This window comes from Apteryx mantelli, chromosome 1, assembly GCF_036417845.1.
Source record: "Apteryx mantelli isolate bAptMan1 chromosome 1, bAptMan1.hap1, whole genome shotgun sequence".
In the NCBI taxonomy this organism is placed as follows: Eukaryota; Metazoa; Chordata; class Aves; order Apterygiformes; family Apterygidae; genus Apteryx; species Apteryx mantelli.
The window spans coordinates 90,225,574-90,250,353 of NC_089978.1; the positions used below are offsets into that span (position 1 = coordinate 90,225,574).

At 39.5% G+C, this 24,780-nt stretch overlaps 1 protein-coding gene across 3 annotated transcripts in view; it reads left to right on the forward strand.

The window, feature by feature from the left end:
- Positions 1-472: 472 nt before the first annotated feature.
- The window catches only part of POLA1 (DNA polymerase alpha 1, catalytic subunit), a 216,034-nt gene continuing 191,726 nt past the window's right edge, over positions 473-24,780 (forward strand). For 2 of the 3 annotated variants that reach the window (XM_067297476.1, XM_067297496.1), the window contains exons 1-15: positions 473-509; positions 2,398-2,522; positions 3,562-3,658; positions 4,154-4,234; positions 5,035-5,150; positions 5,405-5,467; positions 6,427-6,525; positions 8,454-8,652; positions 8,850-9,039; positions 9,965-10,143; positions 13,593-13,705; positions 14,145-14,261; positions 19,944-20,018; positions 20,829-20,967; positions 24,080-24,237. In XM_067297476.1, coding sequence (XP_067153577.1) covers positions 479-509; positions 2,398-2,522; positions 3,562-3,658; positions 4,154-4,234; positions 5,035-5,150; positions 5,405-5,467; positions 6,427-6,525; positions 8,454-8,652; positions 8,850-9,039; positions 9,965-10,143; positions 13,593-13,705; positions 14,145-14,261; positions 19,944-20,018; positions 20,829-20,967; positions 24,080-24,237 — 1,782 coding nt within the window. In that variant the 5' untranslated portion in view covers positions 473-478. The remainder of the gene's footprint in view (positions 510-2,397; positions 2,523-3,561; positions 3,659-4,153; positions 4,235-5,034; positions 5,151-5,404; positions 5,468-6,426; positions 6,526-8,453; positions 8,653-8,849; positions 9,040-9,964; positions 10,144-13,592; positions 13,706-14,144; positions 14,262-19,943; positions 20,019-20,828; positions 20,968-24,079; positions 24,238-24,780) is intronic. The other variant, XM_067297486.1, reaches the window with a different exon arrangement.

Sequence of the window (24,780 nt, forward strand, 5' to 3'; positions counted from 1 at the left end):
ACTGCGAAGCCCTAGCGCTCCCGTCACCGCCCACCCGCCCGCGGCCGGGCCCTGCCGCGCAGCGCAGCGCAGCCGACGGCCGCAGGGCCCAGGCCGCCGCCGCAGGCCTCGCCCAGGAAGGGCCTGCGCCTTTCCCGCGGCTTCCTTCCCGCGCTCGGCTCACAGGAGGGAGGGAGGGAGGGAGGCGGCCGCCCGCCCGCAGCCCTCGGCGCCGGGAGCCCCGGCACTAGCGGTGCCGCCGCACTCCCTCCCGGCAGCGGCGGCAGCGGCGGCAGCAGCGACCCCCTGCGCCTCCGCCTCCACCGCCCCCGAGCGCGCGCCCGCCCGCCTGCACGGGGCGGCCCCGCCCCTGGCGAGGGGCGGCCGGAGACAGAGCCGCCGCGGCTCCTGATTGGCTGCCGCCGCGGCCGGGGCTCGCGGGGCTCCCGTCTCGCGCCACTTTCAGGAGCCTTGGCGCGAGCGGAGTGCGGCGGGCGCCATGGCCGAGAGCGGGGCTCAGGCGCGGGGCGGTGAGGCCCGCGGGGGAAGGGGTGGGGGCAGGAAGGGGGCGCGGGGACCAGCGTGTCTCCTCGCGGAGCGGCGCGGCGGGGCAGGGCGGCGGCTGGGCTCGTCTCGGCTTTAGGCGGCGGGTAATGGGGCGGCAGCGCGTGCGCGCGCGCGGGGCGGCGGGGAAAGAGCGGGTGGGCGCGCGCCGCGTGCCCGTGCTCGCGCGTGCGCGGCGGGGGGGGCAGTGTTGGGCGCGCGCCCCCTCCCCCGCCCCCAACGGTAGCCCCCGGCGGGGCCGGGCGGGGCCGGCTTGGTGTGGGGGCGCCGCGGGGTCCCCTCGCCGGCCCCGGCGCCTCCCTCCCCCCAGCTGGGGCGCAGGCTGCGGGGGCGGTCGGGGAGGCGCAGCGTGCCGGGTAGCGGCGCTGCGTGGGCTTGGTGGGAGAGGAGCGCTTGCCCTGCTGCGTTCAGAGGTGGGGCAACCTTGGCGGGGTTTTTCGACTTCAGAATTACTGGGTAGCTTAGCGTGGCTGTAGCTATCTTCAAAATGAAAAAAAAAAAAAAAGGACATGCTTTCCTCTCCCACCAAACACAGTTTGATTAGATCCAGGAAAGGGTTGATTTCTGTCTGTCATCACATGTGTATTTCATAGTCTCCACTGGTTTACACAGTTGCCCTGAGTTGTCATCAGTTCTGCTATATTGGTGAGACTGGACTATCCAGAGCTAAAACACCCGATGTTTACATTCCTGCTTATGGCCTACTAGCCTGGGTACTCATAAAATGGAAATGCCCTGGCACTGTGCAGCTAAGGGTGTGTTTTCATAGGCAGCAGAGTTTGCTCAGAGCGAAATTGTGTTTATCTCGGGAAGAGTGTGTTGTCGTAGGTGCTTGCTTCCCGTAAGCTCAAGGAATTAACAGAGGAGCTTGGTCTGTCTGTATAAATACACCCAAAGTGTTGCATCTTAGCGATTCTTCCGTGTTTGGTACGAGTCAGTGTAAATCCCCCTTTCCTGTCCGCCCTGGTCCTTAACAATACAGATTCTGGTTTGTTTGTCTCGGCCATGCTGTTTAGGTGCAGCTTTACTAACAATCTGACCCCTTTCCGTTGCCAGAGAGGGCCTGGCCTGCTGCTCTGGCCAGCTGCCTGGCCTGGCCGCTTGTGCGAGCTCCAGGTCTCGCCTCCCCGTACGGGCAGAGGATCCGACTCACTGTCCTGACGCAAACCCTTAGTTTTGTCGCTGGGTTAGCTGTCCGCATTGCTACGCTGAATTGGCACGGATCGATCTTGGTGGTCAGATAAATGTCGGGGAAAAAAGGTCAAGAGAAGTGGAGAGCGCCTTGGTGGGGGGAGTGCTGGGAAGGAAGTATGAGGGGAAATGGGGCAGCAATCCTTTGGTGTCAGTTTGTCTCAATCTAGCTGCACTCCTTAAACATTGTGAAGCTGTCTAAAAAATATTACTGCTTTGCAGCAGTATAGGCCTTTTCTGTCTACTCCTGAGTTGTCATGGAGACATGCAAAATAAAAGGAGCTAGGAAATTCCTAAGGAAAGGTGGGGGGGATCCTGCTCACATAACGGTTGATGAGATTTGAGATGTGCTGTGGAAACCTAGGTGCTATTTTTTTTTTTTTTTGTTACCCTTCCCAAACTTACTGAACGTGAACTGGCACCAAGTCTGTTTGCGCTCTGTGACTCTCTGAGATCATGTCTTCATTTTAATTGCAGAATTGGCTTATCAAGAGCAATCCATGACACTGTGCTTATAGCCAAACCTGTAATACATGCTAAACTGTTTTCGTCTAGATCTCTATTTAGATTTTAAGTAATACTGGAAATATCTATTAGTGCATTACTGAGCACTAACTACCAAAGACAACAGCAGTTATTTCTCTTGTTTTTAATTAATTTCAGCTATGGCCGAGTCTGAAAGTTTTGCCACATCACGTTCTAGACGTGAAAAAAAGTCTAGAAGAGGTCAGCAAGAAGCCCTGGAACGTCTGAAAAAAGCCAAAGCTGGTGAAAAAATAAAATATGAGGTGAAAATTTCCCTTCTCTTCTTTTTAATAAAAAGTTAATGTGGGGAGTATTAATGTGTAAGCTGAGATGCTTCGATACCCTGTATATGTATCTAAAATTGTGGGAAGTCAAAATCTGCCTGTCAGGTCACCTTTTTTTTTTTTTTTTTTTTTTTAGTGATGTATATATTTTAGAATGTAACTGTAATTGGTTTGCTACTTTCTGACATCACGCATTTGTTTCTTTCTGTTTTCAAAACTAAAGTAATTTTAAAAACTGCAAATCAAACATGCACCATATCACTTGATAGCTATCCCACAGCAAAGGACTGACCATTCAAATTTCATTGCTTAATTAATAGATAGGAAATACTTTTTTTTTTTTTTTAACTCCAAATGATTTTAAACTTCAAATAATTTTCAAAGCTTTATCTGACAAAAAGCATTAATATTAATACACCATGTTTCCACAAAGAAAATGAATTTGAGTATGTAACTGATATAACTAACATTTGGCAATGAATGTAGCATTGGTACTGGCCAATTAATTGCAATGCCAAGAGGGAAGCAACTTCCACATTGAGGTGGATAAGTCTGAAGCAGCTTGGAATGCATCGGTTATTAAGATGCAGATTTATTCGGAGACAGAGAAGAGCCTCTTCAGCATTATTGTTGGGCATATCAAATCACCTTCCTTTTCACTGAGCTCATCTTGGTGCTTGAGAATAGAGCCAAAGGTCAGAACTCTCCATTGCCAGGATTTTTTTTTTTGATGATATGAAATATGCAGTGAAGCAAGTCGGTTTCAAATGAAATCTCTACCAGTGTTTCAGTAGAGCCTGAGTTTCAATATACTGTGATCATTTAAAAAATTGAGAACAGATCTTTTGTCACTGCCAAAAAATAAACTTCAACCAAATGAATAACTGCATTTGCTTGTTGTGAACAATTTAATGGTTCATGAAACCCTGGAGTTCTCAGGAGGTTCTTACCAATGACCTAAATTAATATATATAGTATATTAAATATTAACAGTTCTCATATCATTACTTAATTGTAGGTTGAGGAGTTCACAAGTGTTTATGATGAAATAGATGAAGAAGAATATTCCAGGATGGTCAGAGAGCGTCAGGATGATGACTGGATTGTTGATGATGGTAAGTTAAGAGTCATTGGGAGAGTTATTTTGATTATAATGTTACAAGCTCAGTAGGGTTTCATAATATTCATGTTTTGAGGTAAGTTATGCTTCAGTGCATTCCTGTAATTATTTTAGTAGACAAGAAAAAGATGAGCTTTTACATGGAGATGAGTCTTATGCACTGTTCTCATAAGGATGTCTTAGAATAGCAGTTAAAATATTTTTCCATAAATAGAAATAAAGCTAGAAAATAAATTTCCAAAACCAGTTATTAGTGATGTAACTTTAAAAAGAAATACTGTAATTGATAATTTGTAACTAAATACATATTTACTCTAATAAAAGTTATAGCTGAGAGTGCTGTAGTTTTTAACACTTACGTCTATAACATTCATTTTAAAATAAAAAATAAGTTTTTAAGTGTGTGATACTTTGGATTATGAAGATATCATTTAGAAATATCACCAGACAGAATTAGAAATGTAAATTTTTAACAATTGTTTTTGTACAGGTGGGATAGGTTATGTAGAAGATGGAAGGGAAATCTTTGATGAAGATCTAGATGATGATGCTCTTGGTTCCAGTAAGAAAGGTAGGTTGAACATAACCACTGTAGAAAGTCTTCCAACTGCTTTTAAAAGGTACTTAAAATGGGCAACTTCTTGGTATCTGTATGTGGTGAATATGCCAAATGTCCTGTTAACTTGAAGCTCTGTAGTTCCATGCCTGTGACTGGACATTGTTCAGCCTCCATGATGGAGGAGATAGAGGTGATTTGACCTCAATCTGGGGTAGCTTTAGCGCTACCAGGGCAATTTTGTTCATAGTGCACTGTGGGTTATGGTCTGTCTTCTAGGATAAATACTTCTGGGGAGTGTTCTCGGCTTCCAAAGCTGGTGCCTGCAGGATGGATGGTCTTTTTTGCCACTGAAATACTTACATGCCTTTATGGGTCTTGGATCAAATGATTTTGCCAACTTCTATAAGTCAGTGGCAAACTGAGGAATTGAGTCTGATGTTGAGAATCCAGGTGTAGTGCCAAACTCCTGGACACTCTTTCCTTTCTGCACATGCTTTCATGTGAAATATCTTTGTCCTTTATCTGGGGTATGGACATGGGTGCACAAGTTTCAACTCTGAGATGATGAGGCAAGATATGATGCTGATAGTTTGGTTTTTTTGTTTGTTTTTTTTTTTGTGCAGAGCAGCCATGAGAAAGCTGGCAGCAAACAAAAGATTATAAAGATTATTAGGCCTCATTTCAGCCTGCAGTGTAAAGGTGGAAGAAGTGGGTTACCTTAGCTGTCAATCTCTGCTAATAACTGGGCCAATAAACATTTCATTTTTTTGTGTATAAATCACAAATTTACACATAAATCACTTTTTCTGTAGGAAAAGGTGGCAGAACATCTACAGTTGATAAAAAGAATGTGAAGAAGCCTGTGGTGTCAAAGCCAAATACAATTAAGTCTATGTTCATAGCCAGTGCTGGGAAGAAAAACACAGATGTAAGTTGTTGCCTTTTTTAATTTATAAGATTTTTAACTTGTTTGCACTGTTTGATTTAGTGGGAGTGAAGCAAACGTTTATTGCTGTTGCTCACGTCTAGCAACACATAAACTCCTGTTAGGAGCTGTTGTGTGTGGAGCACTCCTGAAAATCTTGTGTGTTCTGTAGAAGCCCTTTAGCAATTTGCTGCTAGTCTCCTGGTTGGATGTGCACAGATAACCAAGAGCTGTTTGGCTAATCTGTTATCTTACAGAAAACTGTGGACCTGTCGAAGGATGATTTACTAGGGGATATTCTTCAGGATCTAAATGTGGAAGTAAGTATATTTAAAAAAATTTTTTTTGAAACATCTTAACCTGTTCATTTTTCTTACTGTGGAATATATAAAGAAAATAAACATCTTCCTGTGTCTGGACCATCTCAGACTTGATTTCATCTGTAGCACATCTGCTTAGTATTTTCCATGTGTGTATGCAGTTGACTTGTCTGTTCTTTCCTACCTGCAGAAGTTGCGTGACTGTGTTAGTTTGATAAGCCAACACTAATGTCTCCTGATTAGAGACGGTTTATACTAGCATGACATTGAGCCTATGCTAATGCAGTCTTCTAGCTTGTCATCAGCTTGGAGTGAAACAAGACTTACTTGCATCTGCACAGAGTATACCCTATATGTATATATCCAGTCGCTGTGCTCTAGCGAGTATCCTGAAGGGTAGTTCCATCTGGCACGGTTGGGTTCCCCAGGGGAGACGAGGGAGGGCTATTCAAGCAGATAAGGTAGCCTGAGCTTCTGCCTGCCTCTCCCTGCTTTCCATGGTTTGCTACAGAAAAACAAATTAATGTGTTCTCTGAGTTAGGACTGCAGGATGGCTGCCACCGCAGCCAAGGTCAGACTGTCTCAAATGAGGCTATTCCCAGTTATTCTCTCAAACTGTTTACTAAAAAGTCTAGTGGCTTCTTTCATGGGCTGATTGCTCAGATAACTTTTTTTTAAGTGCCTGAGTTGTATATCAGGAGGTTTCTTTGCTTAACAAGATTCTTCCATAAATGCTTGAAGTGGGTGCCCTTTCTCTAGTCATTTCCATGTGTCACAGATACTTTTGCAGTATTTTCTTAATGCATTAAGTAGTAGTAGTTTGTGAAATCTGTATGTTAGTTTGGAAAATGAGAAATGTTGGTGTCTTTCTTTTTGTGAAAATGTTACTAACCAGGGCAAAAAAAATCTTCAACAAGCCCTCTCCATTATATCACTGTCTCTTTTCTTTCAATACTCAGACTGTTCAGCTAAGTCCACCACCAGTTATAGTGCTGAAAAGAAAAAGATCTGCTGGAGTGCCACTGAATCCTTTCTCTGTACCATCCCAGACTCCTAAGGTAAAGTAAAAAAAATTAGAAAGTTCTCATTACTAAATTTTATCTGTATATTTGTTAACTTGAGATACTGTTGTCTTTTATTTTTACTTCTGTAAATTATGTTTATCATTAGCTTCCTTAGCAATGCTACTGTATTGCTCATGTAATTTCCCTTCCCCCTCCATATTAATGCTTTAAGAAAATTATTTTTATATCTTTAGTATTCTTTTTATATCTTTAGTACAGTAGTAGTATGTAGGCTAACTGTTACACTTGGCAGGTAAGACTGTTTTCGTAGTGTTAGGTGCATCACATGAAGGTGAGTTAGGAAAAAGAGACAAGGCAGAAAGATTAGAAAAGACCTGTGTGGCAAGGAATGGGTGATGGAAGATGAAATAAGTGGAGTAAAGAGTAAAAAGTATTTGTGGGTGTGGAAAAGGATAAAGAACTCCACTTTTGCAGAATTGGGAAGTCAATAGAAAATTGACACTGTAGATGGAAGTTGACTCTAGTGAAAGATTTTGAAGTGTCAGGCTGCTAAGAACGGAAAACTGTTTTGATAAGGGTTCTGGTGTATGGGAAGGGCCTTTTATCTGGGGATACAGTGATAAGTTTGATAAGAGTATTTAGAGAGCAAATGGAGTAGAGTAGGTACCTCTGATTTACCATTAAAATACAAGAGCAAAACCTTGCACGATACTGAAATCAACTCTTAGGCTGTCAATAATCACCAGTGGCACTCAGTTCAACAGATGTTTTGGAGCCTAGGAGTAATTTAAAAAAAAGAGAAGGAGATACAGTAAGAGAGGATCTTTGTCTTTATGCTGCAAGATAGAAGTCTCTTTCCTAGGAAACATTTAGATAGAAATTAATTCCTGGGCTGGCTGTTCAGGTGATAGCTTCTGTGGTCCAAGGAGGAGATTTTAAACAATGAAAAAGCTGAGAAGACAACCAGGAGTGCAGCCTTAGAAAATAAATGGGAGTGAAGGAGGAAGGTGGCAGTGACGCTTTCTACTTGAGGAGACCAGAGCAGAAACAGAAGTACATATAAATTCATTTGGCTGATCTAGGAAAAATTTTGTTAGTGAAGGTAGATTTAGTATGTGTGCCTTCTATCTAAGGTAAAGGAGTGGCCAAGTTTTGTGTTTGTCACAGCAGAAGTAGCTGAACGGAGATTAAAACCCTAGAAATGATTATGTGCAACTCTCTCAATTTTGATGAAATAACTGCTTACCCTAAAGATAAAGGTTTGGGGCCTTGCTCAAGATTAAGGCCCAATGGATGGATAGACCTGTCATTGGCTCTTGGTGGAGACCACTTCATACACATCTTGTGTGAGACGAGGTTCTGTAACTGCAGCTGTGGTGGTGTCCTGTCTGAAACATGAACTCCATGCTTATTGTCTCAGGGTTAAGGCTTGCAGAGCATGCTGAAATGTAGTTTTTTGTTTTCCTCACTCTCCAAATCATGTCTACAGCATGAGAAATCCATTGAAGTGGCCCTCTGCTTTCTACTCCCAAGGAGTCCTCCAGACAGCTTCAATTCATTACCCATATGAACAGATGTGAACTGCTGTATTAGACTTATGCAGTTGTTCCAGGCTCCATCCCTGGCTGACACACATTGTCACACACTCAGCTGACAAAAATGGAGGTTTTAATTTAGGCATGGGGTCATACTACTTTGGAAGAATAGTGAAAATAACCATAATCTTAACCAAATGTCAACCATTGCTGCTTGTAACCTTTTTTTAAATATAGTAGGAATGCACACTTCACAGCAGAAGTGATGGTATAGAATTTAAAGTTTACTCTTGAGGATTTTTTGACTGTCACGTTGCAGCATACATGGACCTCTTCCTCTAACCATGGTTGCTAGTTCTGTAAATAGTCAAGCGTTTTTCCCTTTTGTGCTCTTAAAGAAAAATCTTTGGCTAAAATGTCTTTCAGGTAATCAGCCCTATATCAAGGAATGCTCCTGCTCATCACAGAAAGGAAGCTCTTCCTCCAGCTTCATTTCGTCCTAAGCATCCCAATTATACGACAAAATCTGTCATAGTCTCTAAAGAGAATGAGGATACCAAATATGTTTCAGAAGTTACAGAAAATGGGGGAACAGTGAAGACAACAGAAGGGAAAGCTATTGAAGGTATTGAAAAGAAAATAAAGCCTAGCTCTGGAAACTCTTTAAATATGGTATACTAGTTTTAAAACAGTTTTTAGTTTACACTAGTTAGATGTTTAAGTGGCTTAAATGTAGTATTTGATTTGTATTTAATTTTGTGTATTACATTTGTGTATATAGTATGCAATCTAGTATGTCATTTTAATGATTCAAGCCTCTAGTTCTGTGTGCAGTACTTCCGGATGATGATCAAGGAATGATGGATTTTGATGAGGAGGACTTCGATGAACCTATGGAAGCAGAGCATGTGGAAACTATACCTGAGGCAGCTGAAAGCTTGAAGAGAGACAAGGAAATTGAAAAGAAAGAGACAGAGCAGCTGGAATCTGTGAAGAAAGAGACATCTGTGTTGTAAGGATCTCTGTTTATTTCTTCCACCAAGAAGCCTTTCAGTAGCCACAAACCTTAGATTCAGCTTTTTATTTATATTTGTCGTGGGATAATTGTGATATAGACAGAATGATAATAATGTTCTGCAATTTTTAGCTGTTCTTTTTTGTCATGACTTTAAAAATGGTCACGTCAAACATACTGATAGCTACTTAATTGAAAAATACTTCATGTTTTGAGGAACTAACACATAACAGTACAAAGAGCTACCTAAGTATTTAGGTACGTTGAAGTGGCTTAATATGGATATTGAACAAGACATTTTGATGCCAATGAGCAAAAATGAGAAATTGCTAACAATGCTTACTCTGAGCAACTGTGAAGGTGTTCCATAACGTTAATTGTAGCTAAAAGTAGTTTCATGTGGTGAACAGGTATGTCTTTGGAAATAGAAAAAAAATTTTTGTTCACTTTTTTTTTTGTTTGTTTGTTTGTTTGGAAGAATCTTGAATCATATGTTTCATAACTTTAAATTGTTAAACATCTAAATGAAAAGATATAAATATTTAGTCACTCAAAGCAGCCGGCAGTTTTGTAGAAGCAAGGATCTGTTGTTCCCACTGAGCAACTTTTACAGACGGATGGGTTTACTTGTTATGGAAAGCCTTGAAGGACTAAGGCTGAAATATCAGGTAAAAGACTTTTAAAGCATGTATGCTGCATACTGAGAGCCATACTTATATGTGGATTTCCCTCTCACATTCCACCCTTCTCTTCCAAAGAAAGCTGAAGAAACGCAACTGTTTGCACAACTGTTTGGAATATTGCTTGGTACCTGGCAAGAGTGACGAAAGATGTGAGAATACAGGACTGAAAAAAAAAAAAGGGTTTATAGCAAAGGCATGATTTTACTTCTCTCTCCTCCTTTCTTCTGCAAAACCTGCAGAAGTTGTTCTCTCCCAGATGTCTCATGCTGGGACAGAGTTGATGAGGATGAAGCTGATTTAGTGGCAACAGAAGTTCAGCTGGACCCCAGTCTCCTTCCACTTGTGAATGGCGAAAATGATGATCAAGTCTTAAGGTTTTATTGGCTGGATGCTTATGAAGATCAATACAGTCAGCCAGGTAACTATTATAGTTAAAGGCAGAAAATGCCTTTCTAACTCTCTTCGTGTAACTGTGATGTTCAGAGTTGCCTAAACTATGTCTAGATACCCTCTCTCTCTCTGTTCTGTAAACTGTACGTTACTCTCTTTTGTTTCTCCCCTGCCCTGTCCCTAGTGCAGGGCATTCTCACTGGGCAAAGAAGAATTTTGTCTCTTGGTCCAGTATCCTCTAGGCAGGTATAAAGGGAACTTCTTCATGTTGGTGACCTGTTGACATTCTTAAAACCTTTGTGCACTCTAGGAGTAAGTTGGTATTGTTAATTGCTTGTTTAATGGAGCAACAATTGAGCATGCTTTCTTTTTGTTTTTGGAAATGTAACTTAAAATTCTGATGGATTATTAGTTCAAGTCCTGTATGGTAGCTGTTGCATAATTTTGTGCAGTGGGAAGGTATATCTATCAAGGGAGGAAGGTGACCTGAAAGATTTAAGCCCTTCCTAGGCTCTTATTCAAACCATTTCTGTATTAACATCTCTAAGATACTTTGTGCAGCTGAAGTGTGTATCCTGGCTCTCATCATCTTCCTAACTGCAACATTTTCTTCTCTAGCCTTGACAAAAGTAGTCTTGTTCACATCTGTTGTAAGCGCTTCCCATCAGTCCTCTCGTTTCATTGGCAGCTCTAGTATCTTTAGTTTCTAATTTGTGCATCATGTAGGTTTTCTAGAAGGTTCTTCCATATTTTGTTGAAGGCTTTTTGGGTTCGCACTGTAAGCATTAAGTCAGATACATTTCTCTGTTACACCTTTCATTGTAAATTGGGATGCCAGACTTAAATATGAGACTGTGCTGGGTTGAGCAGCTTGGTGACAGGAGTGATGATAATCGTAGATATCTTGATGAAATCAAAGGTTTTAATATAAAATTGCTACTCTTAAAGACCCCACTGTTGTTCTGTTCTTTTTTTTTTTTGTTTTCTAAGTCAGTGGTTGCTGAATGGAACCTAATTATGAAAGGATTTCTGTTCCTCACATGCAAGGAGTGTTCTTTTCTCATTATGACTTTTTCAAGATTGAATAATAAAGACTGCACCTGTTTTCAATTAGTAGTGTAGAGGGAGAATTTCGATACTGCTCTTTGTTTAACATGTTCATGATCTTTGTTTATGCCTCATTTGCTATGATGTCAAATGCATTGCCTGAAGAGTAAATACTATAGCATAATCATAAGACTTTTTCAAATTTAAAATGATTTTTGGAGACTCACTTTTCATAACTCCCTTTACTACTTTAGGGAGAGAATTTGAGAATTGTACGCCTATTAACATTTTAAAGAAATAATGAATAAAAATTGCTCTTTTTCTCCCTCTGCGTCTCGTTTTCTGTATCTCTTGACTTTACTTGCCTTTTGCTCCATTGGTAACATGATCTGATTCACAGGCTTCATATGCTTTATATGCTTGATATATATATAAAAATTTTTTCTGTCTGTCTTTTCATAATCAGGCTTACAGGAGATAGACCCCAACATCTCTTATCTCCTTCTTGGTTTTACATACGAAATGTTTCTGAAAACTTTTGGAAGTTAGCCCTGGTGTGTGTGTGTTTGTGGGGGGGATGTTGGACTAGATGACCTCCAGAGGTCCCTTTCCCCCTAAATTACTTGAATTCTGTGAAATCTGGTGATTAAGGCCATTTATTTGTTCATGCTAGAGTTGATTGAAGTTTGCCTCTGCAACCCAGGCAACCTTTTTTCCTGTCTTTGAATGGCTTGTGTAGCCTTTCTGCATCACCTGCTTACACGTATACCTTCGACAGGTTATCTTCTCGGTGCTCTTAGTATTGCCACCTATTCAAGTGACCAACTCCCAGTTCTGGGTCTCTCCCATGCTTTCATCTCTCTGTATGATACAAACCCATCTGAGTTTCTTATCTCTTAAACAAAAAAAAAATAGTTTACTCGGGACAAGAACTCCATCTTCCCTGTCACTTAGATCTGTAATTTGAGCTCTTTCTAGATCCTTCTATTCAAACTGTCTAAATCTTGAAGATTGTCTTTATATTAACATCTCTAAGATACTTTGTGCAGCTGAAACATATATCCTGGCTCTTATCATCTTCAAAACTGCAACATTTTCTTCTCTAGCCTTGACAAAAGTAGTCTTGTTCACATCTATTCCAAGCACTTCAAGAAATGATTTCTCTTAGCCTGTCACTCTAACCCTGTGATCCATCTTAGTGCATCTTCGCTGATTTGGCTTAGAGTAAGAAAGGTACCTTTATGTGTGGTAGATCACGTGGCAAAGATGATTTATAACTCTTAGCAAGGGACTTGTTTGTGCACTCTCAGACCAAGGAGGAATGTAGGTTCCAAGATCTTCCTCATGTTAAACATTGTTTCTGAAACAGTCTTGGCTCTGGTAATTCTGATCTCGTTAATAGTCGTGTACTGTGGGGAGAGTCTTTCATGTAATCAAATTCCAAATGCCTGTGGAGTTACATGTGAAGTCAGGTTTTTGAATTATACTGGGAAGGTTATTTTACTTGTAATTCACAAACTGTGCTTGAAAGTCACATAGCCCTGTTCTGTGTTATTTCAAAGTTTGATTAGCAGTTGATGTCACTTGATTAGGAGTTTGCAGCATTTTGTGCTAATGCCAGCTTCTCAGTGGCTCAGAGATGTGCAGACACTGATAATAATGACACAGTCCACAGTGAAGAGCCAGTTGCACTAGTCCTGCTTTGTGTAGACTCTTTGACTTGCCCACCTTGGTTACAACTGCTATCTTAGCATCCGGGTTTTCTTGTAATACATCTTGTAATAATCTTTCTTGTAGCGTATCTTTCAGTGTCCTCATCTGTTAAAAATGACAGGTTGAAATCTTTCTTCAGTCCATCAACTTCTAGTTGTTTTCTTCTGAATGCATTTCTGCAGGTTTTATTAGTAGTAGACTCTTGATCTTGCAGTATTAAAGTACAGGAAAAATGGATGAATTGTACTGGTTTAGGTGAAGAATGAAAAAAAAATTGTAGATGGCGCAACTGTTTCAGGAATGATTGACAGCACAGGCATTCTGATTATCTTTAGCTTTCACTGATTGCTCCCTCCTTCCTCCCTCTCCCCATGAATTATCAAACTGATGTAGGTAGAAATATTGGTATCAGAACTAGAGTATCAGAACAGAATTCTGAGACTGGTTATGTGATGCCATTTTGAATTTCACATAGCATGGTGTTGTTGCTATAGCGATGGAGGTAGGGGCATGAAGAACTGTACAGGTATCCATTTTTAAAGCTGGTGTTTGAAACAATTTAGGATGTGCTGATTTATCAGAAAGATTTGTTTTTTAAGGACTTAAAATAGGAAATGATTGTGTTTCTGTGCAAGAATACATAATTAGCTGCTTTAAACAACATTAAGAATAACGAATGTAAGAATTGCGTATTGTATTCTTTGCTATGTCCTTTAGGTGTGGTATTTCTGTTTGGCAAAGTTTGGATAGAATCAGCAAACACCTACATCAGCTGTTGTGTGACAGTGAAAAATATTGAGAGAACTGTTTATCTTCTGCCACGTGAAACAGTAAGTATATCTTTTAAGCATGTCAAACGTAAGTACTTTTCATTCTGCTTATGGCAGACTGAGTTCTAGTAGTGTGTTTATGGGAACTGTCAAAGCCAGTGTTGTCTGATGTAGGTGGCAAATTTCTGTGCGCTGCACACATGGTATGTTAGATGTGAGATGCAGAGTGTTCCTGCTGCCCCCTTGACCTTTACTGACAACTGCAGACAAATGACAGTTTGTTACCTTCGGTTTTACTACTCAGGAAGTAAAGTCATCGTGAATTATTAGAAACCTCAGTGTTTTCTAAACGCTCTGCTTTAAGTGGTGTTTCTTAAATTTGTTTTTTCTGACCTATTGCATTATAGTATCCCTTAAAGAAGAGGTAAATGGTTCATAATAACAAAGCAAAATTCAACGTATTGGTCATGTCATGTAAAACTTGACTTCTGTTTTTAAGGAAATGGACCTATCCACTGGCAAAGAGACGGAGACTCCGGTAACTATAATGAGTCTCTTCAAGGAGTTTAATGACTGCCTTTCGCCAAAATATAAGATCATGAAGTTCAAATCCAAGGTTGGTGTGCAAGCATTCTATTTGGTCATTTTTTTATTGTTGTGCTTTGGAAGGTAGGAATTCTTCTGGATAATATTTAATGGATTGAAACTCTGTCCAGTGGGGCATGTTATGCTGAAATGCAGCTACATAACTCCTGACATGTGTAAGTGAACCTACTTTTAATAGCCAGGCCAATGTCTTCCCAAATATCCATGTCTTTTTAAGAATAACACATCTGCGACATGATTGTTCCATCAAAAAATTACCTTCTTTGATACTGAAAACTGACTTTGCATGCCCAGTGTCTTGACTTAAACCAATTTTTATGTAAAGCTAGGCTCTGGCAATTACTGTAAATGCTATAACAATTACTAATGTTAAGCCCCACTAAAGTCATGATAAAACATTAATTTATACTTTCTCAGGCAGTGCAATTGTTTGTCCAGTCTCTCCAAACCACTACAGCAAGGCTTTCGAAGATTTTTCTCACTCTTCTGTGGCTTACAAAAGTGAAATGACTTACTATGTCATGCAGGCGTCGTTCAAAGCTTGCTGAGGAATGCTTAGCTTGACATTGCTATTGAAATGAGGTTAATACCTGTAACAGAGTTCTCTTGTGATGCAGTCCACAATTCATTATTAAGGTTCATTTCTCTCAGCCATACTAGGGTATATACCTCAAGAGTGGAAAGAAAAAAAATGTTGAATTTTGGTGAGAACATCAATTTTAAACTTACTGCTCCTGAAAATGTTCAGTCATTAGTTTCTGTGAAGCTGATTTAAATGGTGGGCTGGCTGCTTGCTTGCTGAGCTATTTTTGAGAAAATGGAACAGTGAAAGTTCTGATATCTAAATCCTGACTATTAGATCATGGTCTCAAAGCTTTAAATGAAAGATCACATAGTTCAGTGGGTAGGTCAGTACTTTGGGATTTGACACTGAGGCTTTGCATTTGACCAGGTGTCATATTGAGAAAATTGCACTGTCTCTTTTCTTGTTTCATCCTTGTTCTCACACTTGCAGATTTATCTATTTAGGATATGTGCTGCTTGGAGCCTGGATTGTCTTAGTGCATTTGTATAGGACTTAACAAGTTTTGAGGGCTCTCATTCAGTTTTTAAACTGTTGCAAGTCCAGAGCAGCTTCATATGTAATAGTTTTACTATTGCTGTGTTCTACTTGATCAACAAATCCTTAAATGAACGTTGAAGAAGAAAATGTTGCTGTAATGGAAAATTTGCAGATATAATACTTATCATAATTCTGCAGAGAAGAGCTGATATTACTGATAGTATTGCAAATGAATTAGATTGGTAGTACTGTTTGAGGAAGTTTGCTCATTCATTTATGAGGAACATTTGGAGGTAGAGGTAGGGCATTTGTGTGGGGGAATGGTGCCTAAGATGCAAGTTAGAGGAACAATTTTATTCAGAGTTAGTGCTCAGAAGCTTTTCTGTTGTTCTGAAGTGATGCCATTAGTCTGATAAAGATAACTTTGTTGTAATTACTGGATGATGTGGAATTAGTTTTAACTTTTCCCAGGCTAATCATTTTGTGACTTCCTAGAATTAATTCCTGGATGTTTAATCAGCAAATGGAAAGGCTAGCAAAAGTGCAGGAAGAATGAACTTTAACAGTATATAAATGCAGGAAAATAAAACACGTTCACAGGGTAATTCAGGTTGGAAGGAACCTCAGGAGGTCATCTGGTCCAAAGTTGGAGTACTTTGGAAAGTTTAAGTTCTTAGAAGTGCAGATGTCAGCAATGCTTCTCAAATGGCAAATTCATGCAGGAAATTGCATCTTTTTAACAGTGTTTAGCTTAGTGCACTCTTTGCATCCTTCAGGAAAAATGTGTGCTTCATTAGAACTTTACAAAACTTGCCTTTTTTATTTTTCTTCTAGATTATTTTCTCTCTCTTAAAACTCTGATGCAAATTAGCTTTTTTGATTTTCTCAGTGTTACTTTTATTGTATATTTGATTTTAATGTAATTTTTATGTGTTAGGATTGGAAAGGAATGAATTCAACAATAGGTAAAAAAATAAGTTTGTAATAGCTCACTCTTAAAAGACCCTTTCAGGGATGAGAGAGAAAACTTGGGGCAAATGAATTCCTCATTAAAAGAGGGGATGCAAACACTTGTACTCAAGAAGGTGAAAGAAGGGAATTGGCTTTTGAAAAGATGCAGATCTATTAAAAGAAACTTAGGACTCCACCTATTCCATGATACTAAGAAAAAATGTTATGGAGTGAGATAACAATAACATAGTTGAACCTTCAAAGATGGCTTTTGGAAATTGAGGTAAACCCTAACAGTGCAGATCCTTTTTGCAAAGTTATAGGATATTTTTGATACTAGTTCAAAGCTCATCACGTTTTTAGTAAGTTTATACAGAGCCTGAAATGAAAGACACAACTGTGTTCTCCTGACATGCGACTATCATACATCAGGGATCCTTGGATATATGCAGGAGTGATCCCTAGGAAGAATAGGGAAGTACTAAGGCACTGCTAAGATCTTACCTGGAATATTGTAACGCTTCTGATCACCCTGAGGAGGAAGGATGAACTCAGACAAGAGCAGGTACGAAAGAGGGCAATTAGGAGAATGAGAGAAAGGGAGAATCAGTTATACCAGAGATAACTATGAAAGAGCTTGAATTTTCTTTTTTTTTCCTTTTTTTTTTCTTTTTTTTAAGCTTAGTGAGGTGAAGACTAATGATATGACCTCTTTGCTCTCTAAATACATTAAACAGGGATGAGCAGCAAGACATGAGTTATTTAAAGGAGAGCGTTAGCAAAACAAGAAATTTATAAAATTTAACTCTTGGATAAATTGGGCAGGGTAGTTAAAGGTGTAGTGAAGCTCTGGAACAGCCTATCAAAGTGTTACTAAACAGTAAAACTCAAAAGACTTTAAATTTGTCAGACTTTTCAGTAAACTGAAATTTGCTCACTAACCTGGCAGAAAGCTCTCCAGCTTTATTTCACTGGGATGGTTTTCTGCTTAGCTGGATAGTTACTGCCTCCTGGGAGGGTTTAATGAGAGCTGGAACTGACAGGAGGTTATGGCTAGTAGTGTGTGGGAAGAGAGGAAAGATTGGAGGGGAAAGCAGGCCTGTTGGTGGGGCTTTTGGAGGACTGTTAAAGGAAAGTATTATAGTAACTCAGTTATTCCACCTTAAAGTTAGGTTTACTGTGAACAAGTGGCAGTGTACTACAAAGCAAAGCATGCTAGGTTTATGTCTGTACAGCAGGGGGTCCTGTTGCTGCCTGTAAGGTAATTGTGGAATTAGTGGTTGTTCCCCTTCCTTAGACCTCCTTTTCCTTTGTTCCTCTCTGAGAGACCTGTTAAATACCTTATTAATCTTCTTTTCATAAGGCGTCATCATCTTTCTTTTCATGGCAGCCATACCATCAGAGATGTTACATTACACAGCCCTTGCTTTTACATTTCTGTAGAGGTGTGCGGGGCTCTCAAGTTGAAATGATGGTTGCACTCAGCTAGGTGAATGCTCAAAAAAAAAAAAGACTTCCATACACTGTTGTGTCTCTATTACTAATGTGGTGGGTCTGCTTTAGAACTCCCCTGTACTGTGATCTGCAGCCAATGTTCCACTATTGTATTATTAAGGGTAGGTGTTTTGAAAAACTTTGGGAATGCTAATCACAATATTGCCCATGTGAGCAGAGTGTAAAGCAATCCACTCAGAGTAACACATAGCAGGTCTGTCTCAGGTTTAGCCCTATGAAACTTGAAGAAAATCTTACTCTTCCACCATTAGGTGGAGGTGTTAGAAATGTTGCTAGCACATCTAATGTGCTCCCAAAGTCCTTTTATTTAGAATATCCAGCTTTTTGGTGATGTGGACAGGGCCAGTATTTATACACTGAGACAAGTTGTTCTCGTTCGTTCTCTCTCTCTCTCTTTCTGTGTGCGTGCAGGCATCTTGGCCTTGCCAGCACCAAACTTTATCCCTGTGAACAGATACACTTCAGCCATAGCACTTTCTCTTGCACCTGCTGCTAATTGTAGCGTCAATGGGTTGCACTGCTGCCAAGTTAGTAAGTCTTCACAAATCAATTCAAAAGCAGCCTTACTCCACTTAGAAACTTAGCAGCTAATCACTGCTGCTCATTTCTGCTCTCTGAAGGGCCACTTGAAGGGCAGATTACTCCGCAGCAAAGCATTCATTCACTGCAGTTATGACCAGAGGCTTGTGTAATTGAGCTGAGCTCTGTGGAATAACGCAGATGAATCATTGCAGCATACTATTTTTACACTATGTTCAGCTTGCATTTGCAACAAGAACTTCTTTGAAGCCTGAGAGCTTTAGAAAAGGCCTATCAGTAATATGTGCTAAAAGCAGTGCATAGCCATCTGTGTTATGTTACAGCTCTAATGCGCTGCTCCTGTGAGGTACTGCTTCAGCTAACAGCTCAGATCTACATTTGAAGGCTAATGGCTAATACTGTAACAGTGTTCTGACATGATAGGGATGCTCTTGTACCAAGTCATGTTACTCCTTTCTGCTTCCGTTAGCTGTTCATGCTACAGTTGCTTCTTGATTTGCCTTCTTTCTATTTCATAGAGGGCCCTTTTCCCATCTAACCAGGCTTTGCTGCCTTAAGGCCCACTGGTACTGCAGTGTTATGAGAGGCAGGGAACTTGACTGCTAGCTGTAGGGCTCCAAGGGCTGACATTGCTGACTCAATTAATGTAAGGAAAAAGAAACCAAATAATTTTGAGTTTACCTAACTGTGCATGTATTTAATTGCTTTGTAAAATTTTATTCCTGTTTCTGGTAATTTTCTTTTTCCTATTACACTTACTTTATTTCTATATTATGCTGACTCTATGTATGTGCTGAGCTTAGTGCACTATGTAGTGAAAATATTACCTTTATTTAATTTAAGGGGCCTCTAGATCCTCCTGTAGTAAAGTAAAAGTACAGTAGTACTCGTAAAAACTTTCTAGCCTAGTTACAGCATAACATAGTTCCATACTGTAGGTGTGTAGCGGTGATGTAGATGTTTTGTAACATATCACAGGCTAGTAGAGCATAGCATTTTAGCAGGCACCCTGGAATGGAAAATGGCGGTAATTGTTCTTAGGGTCTGACAGACTGTATGCGTGCTGTACAAAATCACCGTTGTTCTGGGAGCAAGCAGCAGTAATACTTTCAGTACAGCTGCACTGAACTTGAGACTGCTTTAACAAGCTTTGTGTTATATGCAAAAAAGCTTGACTACTTTCTAGTAAAAAACAGCTCACTCAGAATGAAAAGTGAAATTCTGTCATAGAAATGATTCTGTTCTAAGGATTCAATAAAGTAAATAACTGGCAGATGATCATTTGTAATATTCTTGAGTATGTTTGAAGTCTGTGAATTTACAAAAGGTTTCTGAGTTTTCTTAACTATTAAGATTGTGGGTTTTTTTGTGTGTGTGACAGTATACTTGTAAGTCACTTCTGTAGAAACTGTTCCTTCTAAGAAAACCTAAAGAGGTTAAACACAGTAACTATAACAGTCTTACTGTCATTAGATGGTTATAATGAGTTGTAAAAGTGGTAATACATGATCAAGCCCTTGTTATTTGAGGTGTATGTTTTGGGTGGCCTTTAGTTCTCTTACTGGGAACAATGAATTTTCAGTTGGGAAATACTGGAAAAATATTAATTTTTTTTTTATGTAGAAAGTCGAAAAATATTATGCTTTTGAGATCCCAGATGTTCCAGCAAAATCTGAATACTTAGAAGTTAAATATTCGGTGAGTATAATTAATCTGATGAAAACCCAAACCCTGCTTTTCAACCTAATACTGTTTTTCAACCTAATAATGTTTTAAATTACTTACTAGCCTTAAATGTTTTGTTGAATTCATGTCTAGAATATAGCTGATACCTCTGCCAGTATGGCTGTTATAAATGGCAGCTGGGTGAGAAAATCTTTAGTTGAAGAGTTCTGAAATTGAGCAGAAAAGATGAAAAACAATTCTCATGAGAACATCAGTAGCTATTCTTAATTAACAAAAACACTTGATTTGGTTTCAAATGTAAGAGATTGAGCAGTTCTGAACCCATTTGGTCAATTGCTGAGGTAATGCCATTCTATAGCATCTTTTATCCCATTCTTAGGTGCTAAAGCAGAGTTGTACAGAGATTTGCTAGGTATCCCAAATCTATATTTAGCTTTGCAGCAAAACTTTATGCACTCTGTATATGACAGACGAGATTAAAGCTCTAACTAATCAAGTTTACAACACTTATTTAAGTGGTTTCTGTATTAAAATGGTCACTGAGCATTGCTGCAATGTTTGCTGATGATAATATTCCTTGTATTCATGTAGATGAACTTTTGCTTCAGTGCAATTTTAATGTCCTGATTTAAATAGTTATGCACAGTCAATAGCGTAATTTCTTGAATTACTGTAAGGTATTATGCATTAAGGCTTTGCTTGTGGGAAATTGCAGTGATTTCGGGTATTTTGCAGTTTCGTTAAGTTGCTGTTTGAATGTAGTATGTTAACATTATGACTTCTGTGGGGTGAAATGACTCACTGCTTTTTATTAATTGTTAGGCTGAATTCCCTCGACTTCCCCAAGATCTGAAAGGAGAAACATTTTCTCATGTATTTGGAACTAACACTTCTAGCCTGGAACTTCTGTTGATGAGTAGGAAGATCAAAGGACCATGCTGGCTGGAAATAAAAAATCCACGTATGGTGGTTTACATGTGAAATACCTGTTTGCTGAGAAACACACACAAATATAAATTTGGGGGAGGAGGAGACAATTAAATTGTCCTAATAAATTCTCATTTTATAGATTAATTTATCTCTGTAATTTTCATATTTTAGTACAGATTGTAACTTGTATTCTTCCTTTTTTAGTGGTTCTATCCATATGAAGTTACACACTGTACAGATGAGATTATAGCTTTGAATAGTTGTATATAGGTAAAGCTTGTGCGGAATATGAAGTTGGGATTGGAATATGTAGCTGGGATATTCTTCCCAAATGGAGTGCATAAGGAGAGAACAGTCTCAACCTTCTGTTTCTCCCTAGTCCTTACGGCAGTGAGGGGGATCTAGGCAGTGCCTAGCAGCTACTCATTGGTACCTACACTAAAACTATGCAAAGTGAGCTAGTTAAAGTTAATTTTCTAGAAATTTATTCGTTTTTCTTCTCTTAATACCTTGAGAGGGTTTTTTTTTTCTTTTAACCTAAAATATATCTTTTTAAGAACAAACTACTGCTAGCTGGCTTGTTTGTTTGTTTACTTTTGCACTTTGAATTGTGGTGCAAAGCCTTCTAGTTTTGGGCTTGGTTAGAGCCCTTTGTTCAGCGTGTGCTGCATGTTCCCAAGAGTGTAGAAAAGCTAATGCTACTGGATGAAAGCTACATCTTTTAGGACAATCTCTTCAAGGCACTTTGAATGTAGAAAAATTGACAGTATTGAACGTTGACTCAAGGATGATTCTAATCTTCGACACCTAGTTCAGTAACTCAAAGCTGATACTAGTGAGGATTTTGAGCTGCAATAGACAAGACAAATCCCTGATTGACAAAAGATAGATAAGCTCTGATGGCTTTTTCCCCAGACACTGACAAGCATCAGTCACTATAAATGTACTTCCTGGTATTGATCTTAAAGGCCTAAGAACAGTTTTTTGTCTTCATTCCTCTCACAAGGATTGACCTCACATTTCTTTTGTATTTTCTTTCTTCACCCCCAAAGAGACCAAAGCTGTTTTGTACCTTAAATCCAGTATGGCAAATGTCGTTGTAGTGATACTAGCAGTTTAGGCAGAAACAGTTCCATTCTGCTTAATGTTGATATGCGTTCTCTCCCCTTAGACTATTTTGCCTCAACTCAGGTACTGATGTCACCTCAGAATTAAATGCTAAACTAAGGCAGCTCTTTTATCTCATTCCCAGATCTCCATTACAGCCGTCAGATTCCAGACAATCCATATTTTGATGTCAGAATTGCTCATTTCAAAGCTGTGGCATGCCCACTCTGTTGAGAGCTGTATTTGGCTGGCTGATTATATTTATGCAAATTTCTTCAGCCGTTGCACTGGATTTTGTGCTCCAAAGCAGGTGTTTTTTTGTATAGTTGACCAGAAGATTGTTGCTTTCTTGCAGCTTCCCTTTCAAACTTTCCATAGGCTGGTCTTAGGATAGGAAGTACATCTGTTGGATTTGGAGTAAGCAGTTTTCAAACCATTGGATTTGCTTCCTGCAACTTTTCTAGGGCCTGTCATCACTATCCCTAATGAAGCTGTCTTTGCATCTTGAACATCGGTGCTAGATACCATCAGAGCTTTTCTAGAGTGCTAGTTGAAGCTCTGGGTGTTAAGATATCGGAGTTAAAATTAAAAAGGTGTTAAGTAATTCATCCCTTATCCTCTTCCTTTGGACAGATCGTCAGTGTTTTATAAATGAAGATGTTTTGCTCAGCTGCCTCATATGAGACTACCTGTTATGAGTGAGGATAAAATATTTGGGTTTCCAGATAGGTGTCAAAGAGTTTTGCAAGGAGTAAGATAAACAGGTCTACCAATGGCTACCTTCAAAAATCTAGTCCCTCAAAAGTTTAACCTCTGCTTCATTGTAACTGCATGTAGTGAGTTATGTCTTCACAGTCTTTTGTGAACAAGCACTTCTTTTTTAAAGAAAGTGAAGTATTGAAGGCTAAAATATTAAAATGATAAAGGGTGGTGAACACATCTTTTTATATAGTGTATACATATATACACACGCATACACACATAGGCATACGCACATCACAAATGTGTTTGTGTGTGTGTGTATAAATATATATATATGTATAAATAATTAGTTCTTGTACATTTTATCTTCAAACAGTTTTTTATGCTCTTTGTTACATTTCAGGAGAGCTTATATTACCAGAGTAGGATGAGCTCTCTTTCTGTGACATCCCCATCTTAATTCCATAATTTTTTTACTGAAGGACTATATCTAAATGAATTATCTAGCACATTTCAATCAATCATATACTAGATATGTTCTTGTTGTCATTTGATAAAAATTGATTTGATTAACTCTGACTGCCTTTTCTGTAGTGCTTGAAAAATTTCTGTGTATTCTTTCATTTCAGTTTTATTAATTCTTTTATTTTTATCAAAACTTCCACCTTTGGACTGACTACAAGATTAAATGCTGAGAGTTATTAGGTGGAGTTACGGAATTTAGGTGTTGTTATGCTCACTTGCCTTGTACCTTTCTCTGCTATGACTCTGTGTAAAGATGACTGGAGTACTTTTTGCATTATACTGCAATGTTCTGTTAGGCAGCCTTGAGAGTGTCTTCTTTTTTGACTCGTACGTTGAGATTCAGATCTAGAAAGGGACCTGAAGGATGTTTACAGCTGCATGACCATTAACAGATAGATAGCAATTAACATCTCTGGATGGATACTGCTTACATTTTTTTGTCCCCTAGGTGCTGGGGGAGTGGATCCACATCTAAGTGTGTCTACCCCAACTTCAGATGTGTGACTGTGATGTGTGAATTGGAGGTCTAGTAGCCTTAGGCTTCTGTGTTGTCAACAGGGGAGAAAGGGCATCCTCCTGGCCTAGATACAAGTCTCCTCTCTCCTTTGATGTTAGAGAGCCCCTGGTGTGATTAGGCATCTGACTGATGTGCCTCAGGGAATTCCCAAAATTTGGCAGGATTAATCAGGACCTTAGACTATTCTTCAAGGACAAAACATTAAAGAAACACACTCTTTGTAACATCACTGTTAGAAAAGTTTTAACTGTGATTCCCAGAAGAATGAAAGTGGTTCATATTTTTTCCTTAGAGCCCTCAAATCAGTCAGTCAGCTGGTGTAAGATAGAAGCAGTGGCTGTGAAACCTGGCTTGGTGAATGTGGTTAAAGATCTTTCTCCTCCTCCTCCTCTTGTGGTCATGTCCCTCAGCATGAAGACGATTCAGAATCCAAAGATGCACCAGAATGAGGTAAATAATCTGCTCTGATTTTGGTTTTGTTTTGTTTTGTTCTTTGGCATATGGTAAGAATTGTCTGAGACATGAAAGAACTGCACCTGACAAACTATGTCTAATTGTATTTGCTTTTGAATAAAATTTCTATGCAGCTGGCTTTTCAAAGAAACTTTTATTGAGGTCTTTAGCATGAGCATAAGTCAAGCTCTGTGGGTTCAGAGGGCCTGTTGGATCAGAATTTATTGCTACCACAGATTCTACGTATGTATTTTTTCCAAGCCTTATATTTTGCTGTTGCATATAATGAACAGTTAACATCTGTTCAGAGGCAGCCTCATTTTTAATGGATATTTTTTGTAGGTTTAAGCATTATATATTCTCGGTAAAATGACTTTTTTTTTCTTTGCTAATAAGCTCATTTTGAAATAGAATGGGAGTCTAGTGTAAGTTTTATAGTACTTATTGTGCTACTGTGAGATTCTGTCCTTTCTTCAGTAGGAGAGAAGTAGGTGGCCACCCTCAGTTGTGAACTGTATACTACAAAGTGTGATTAGACAT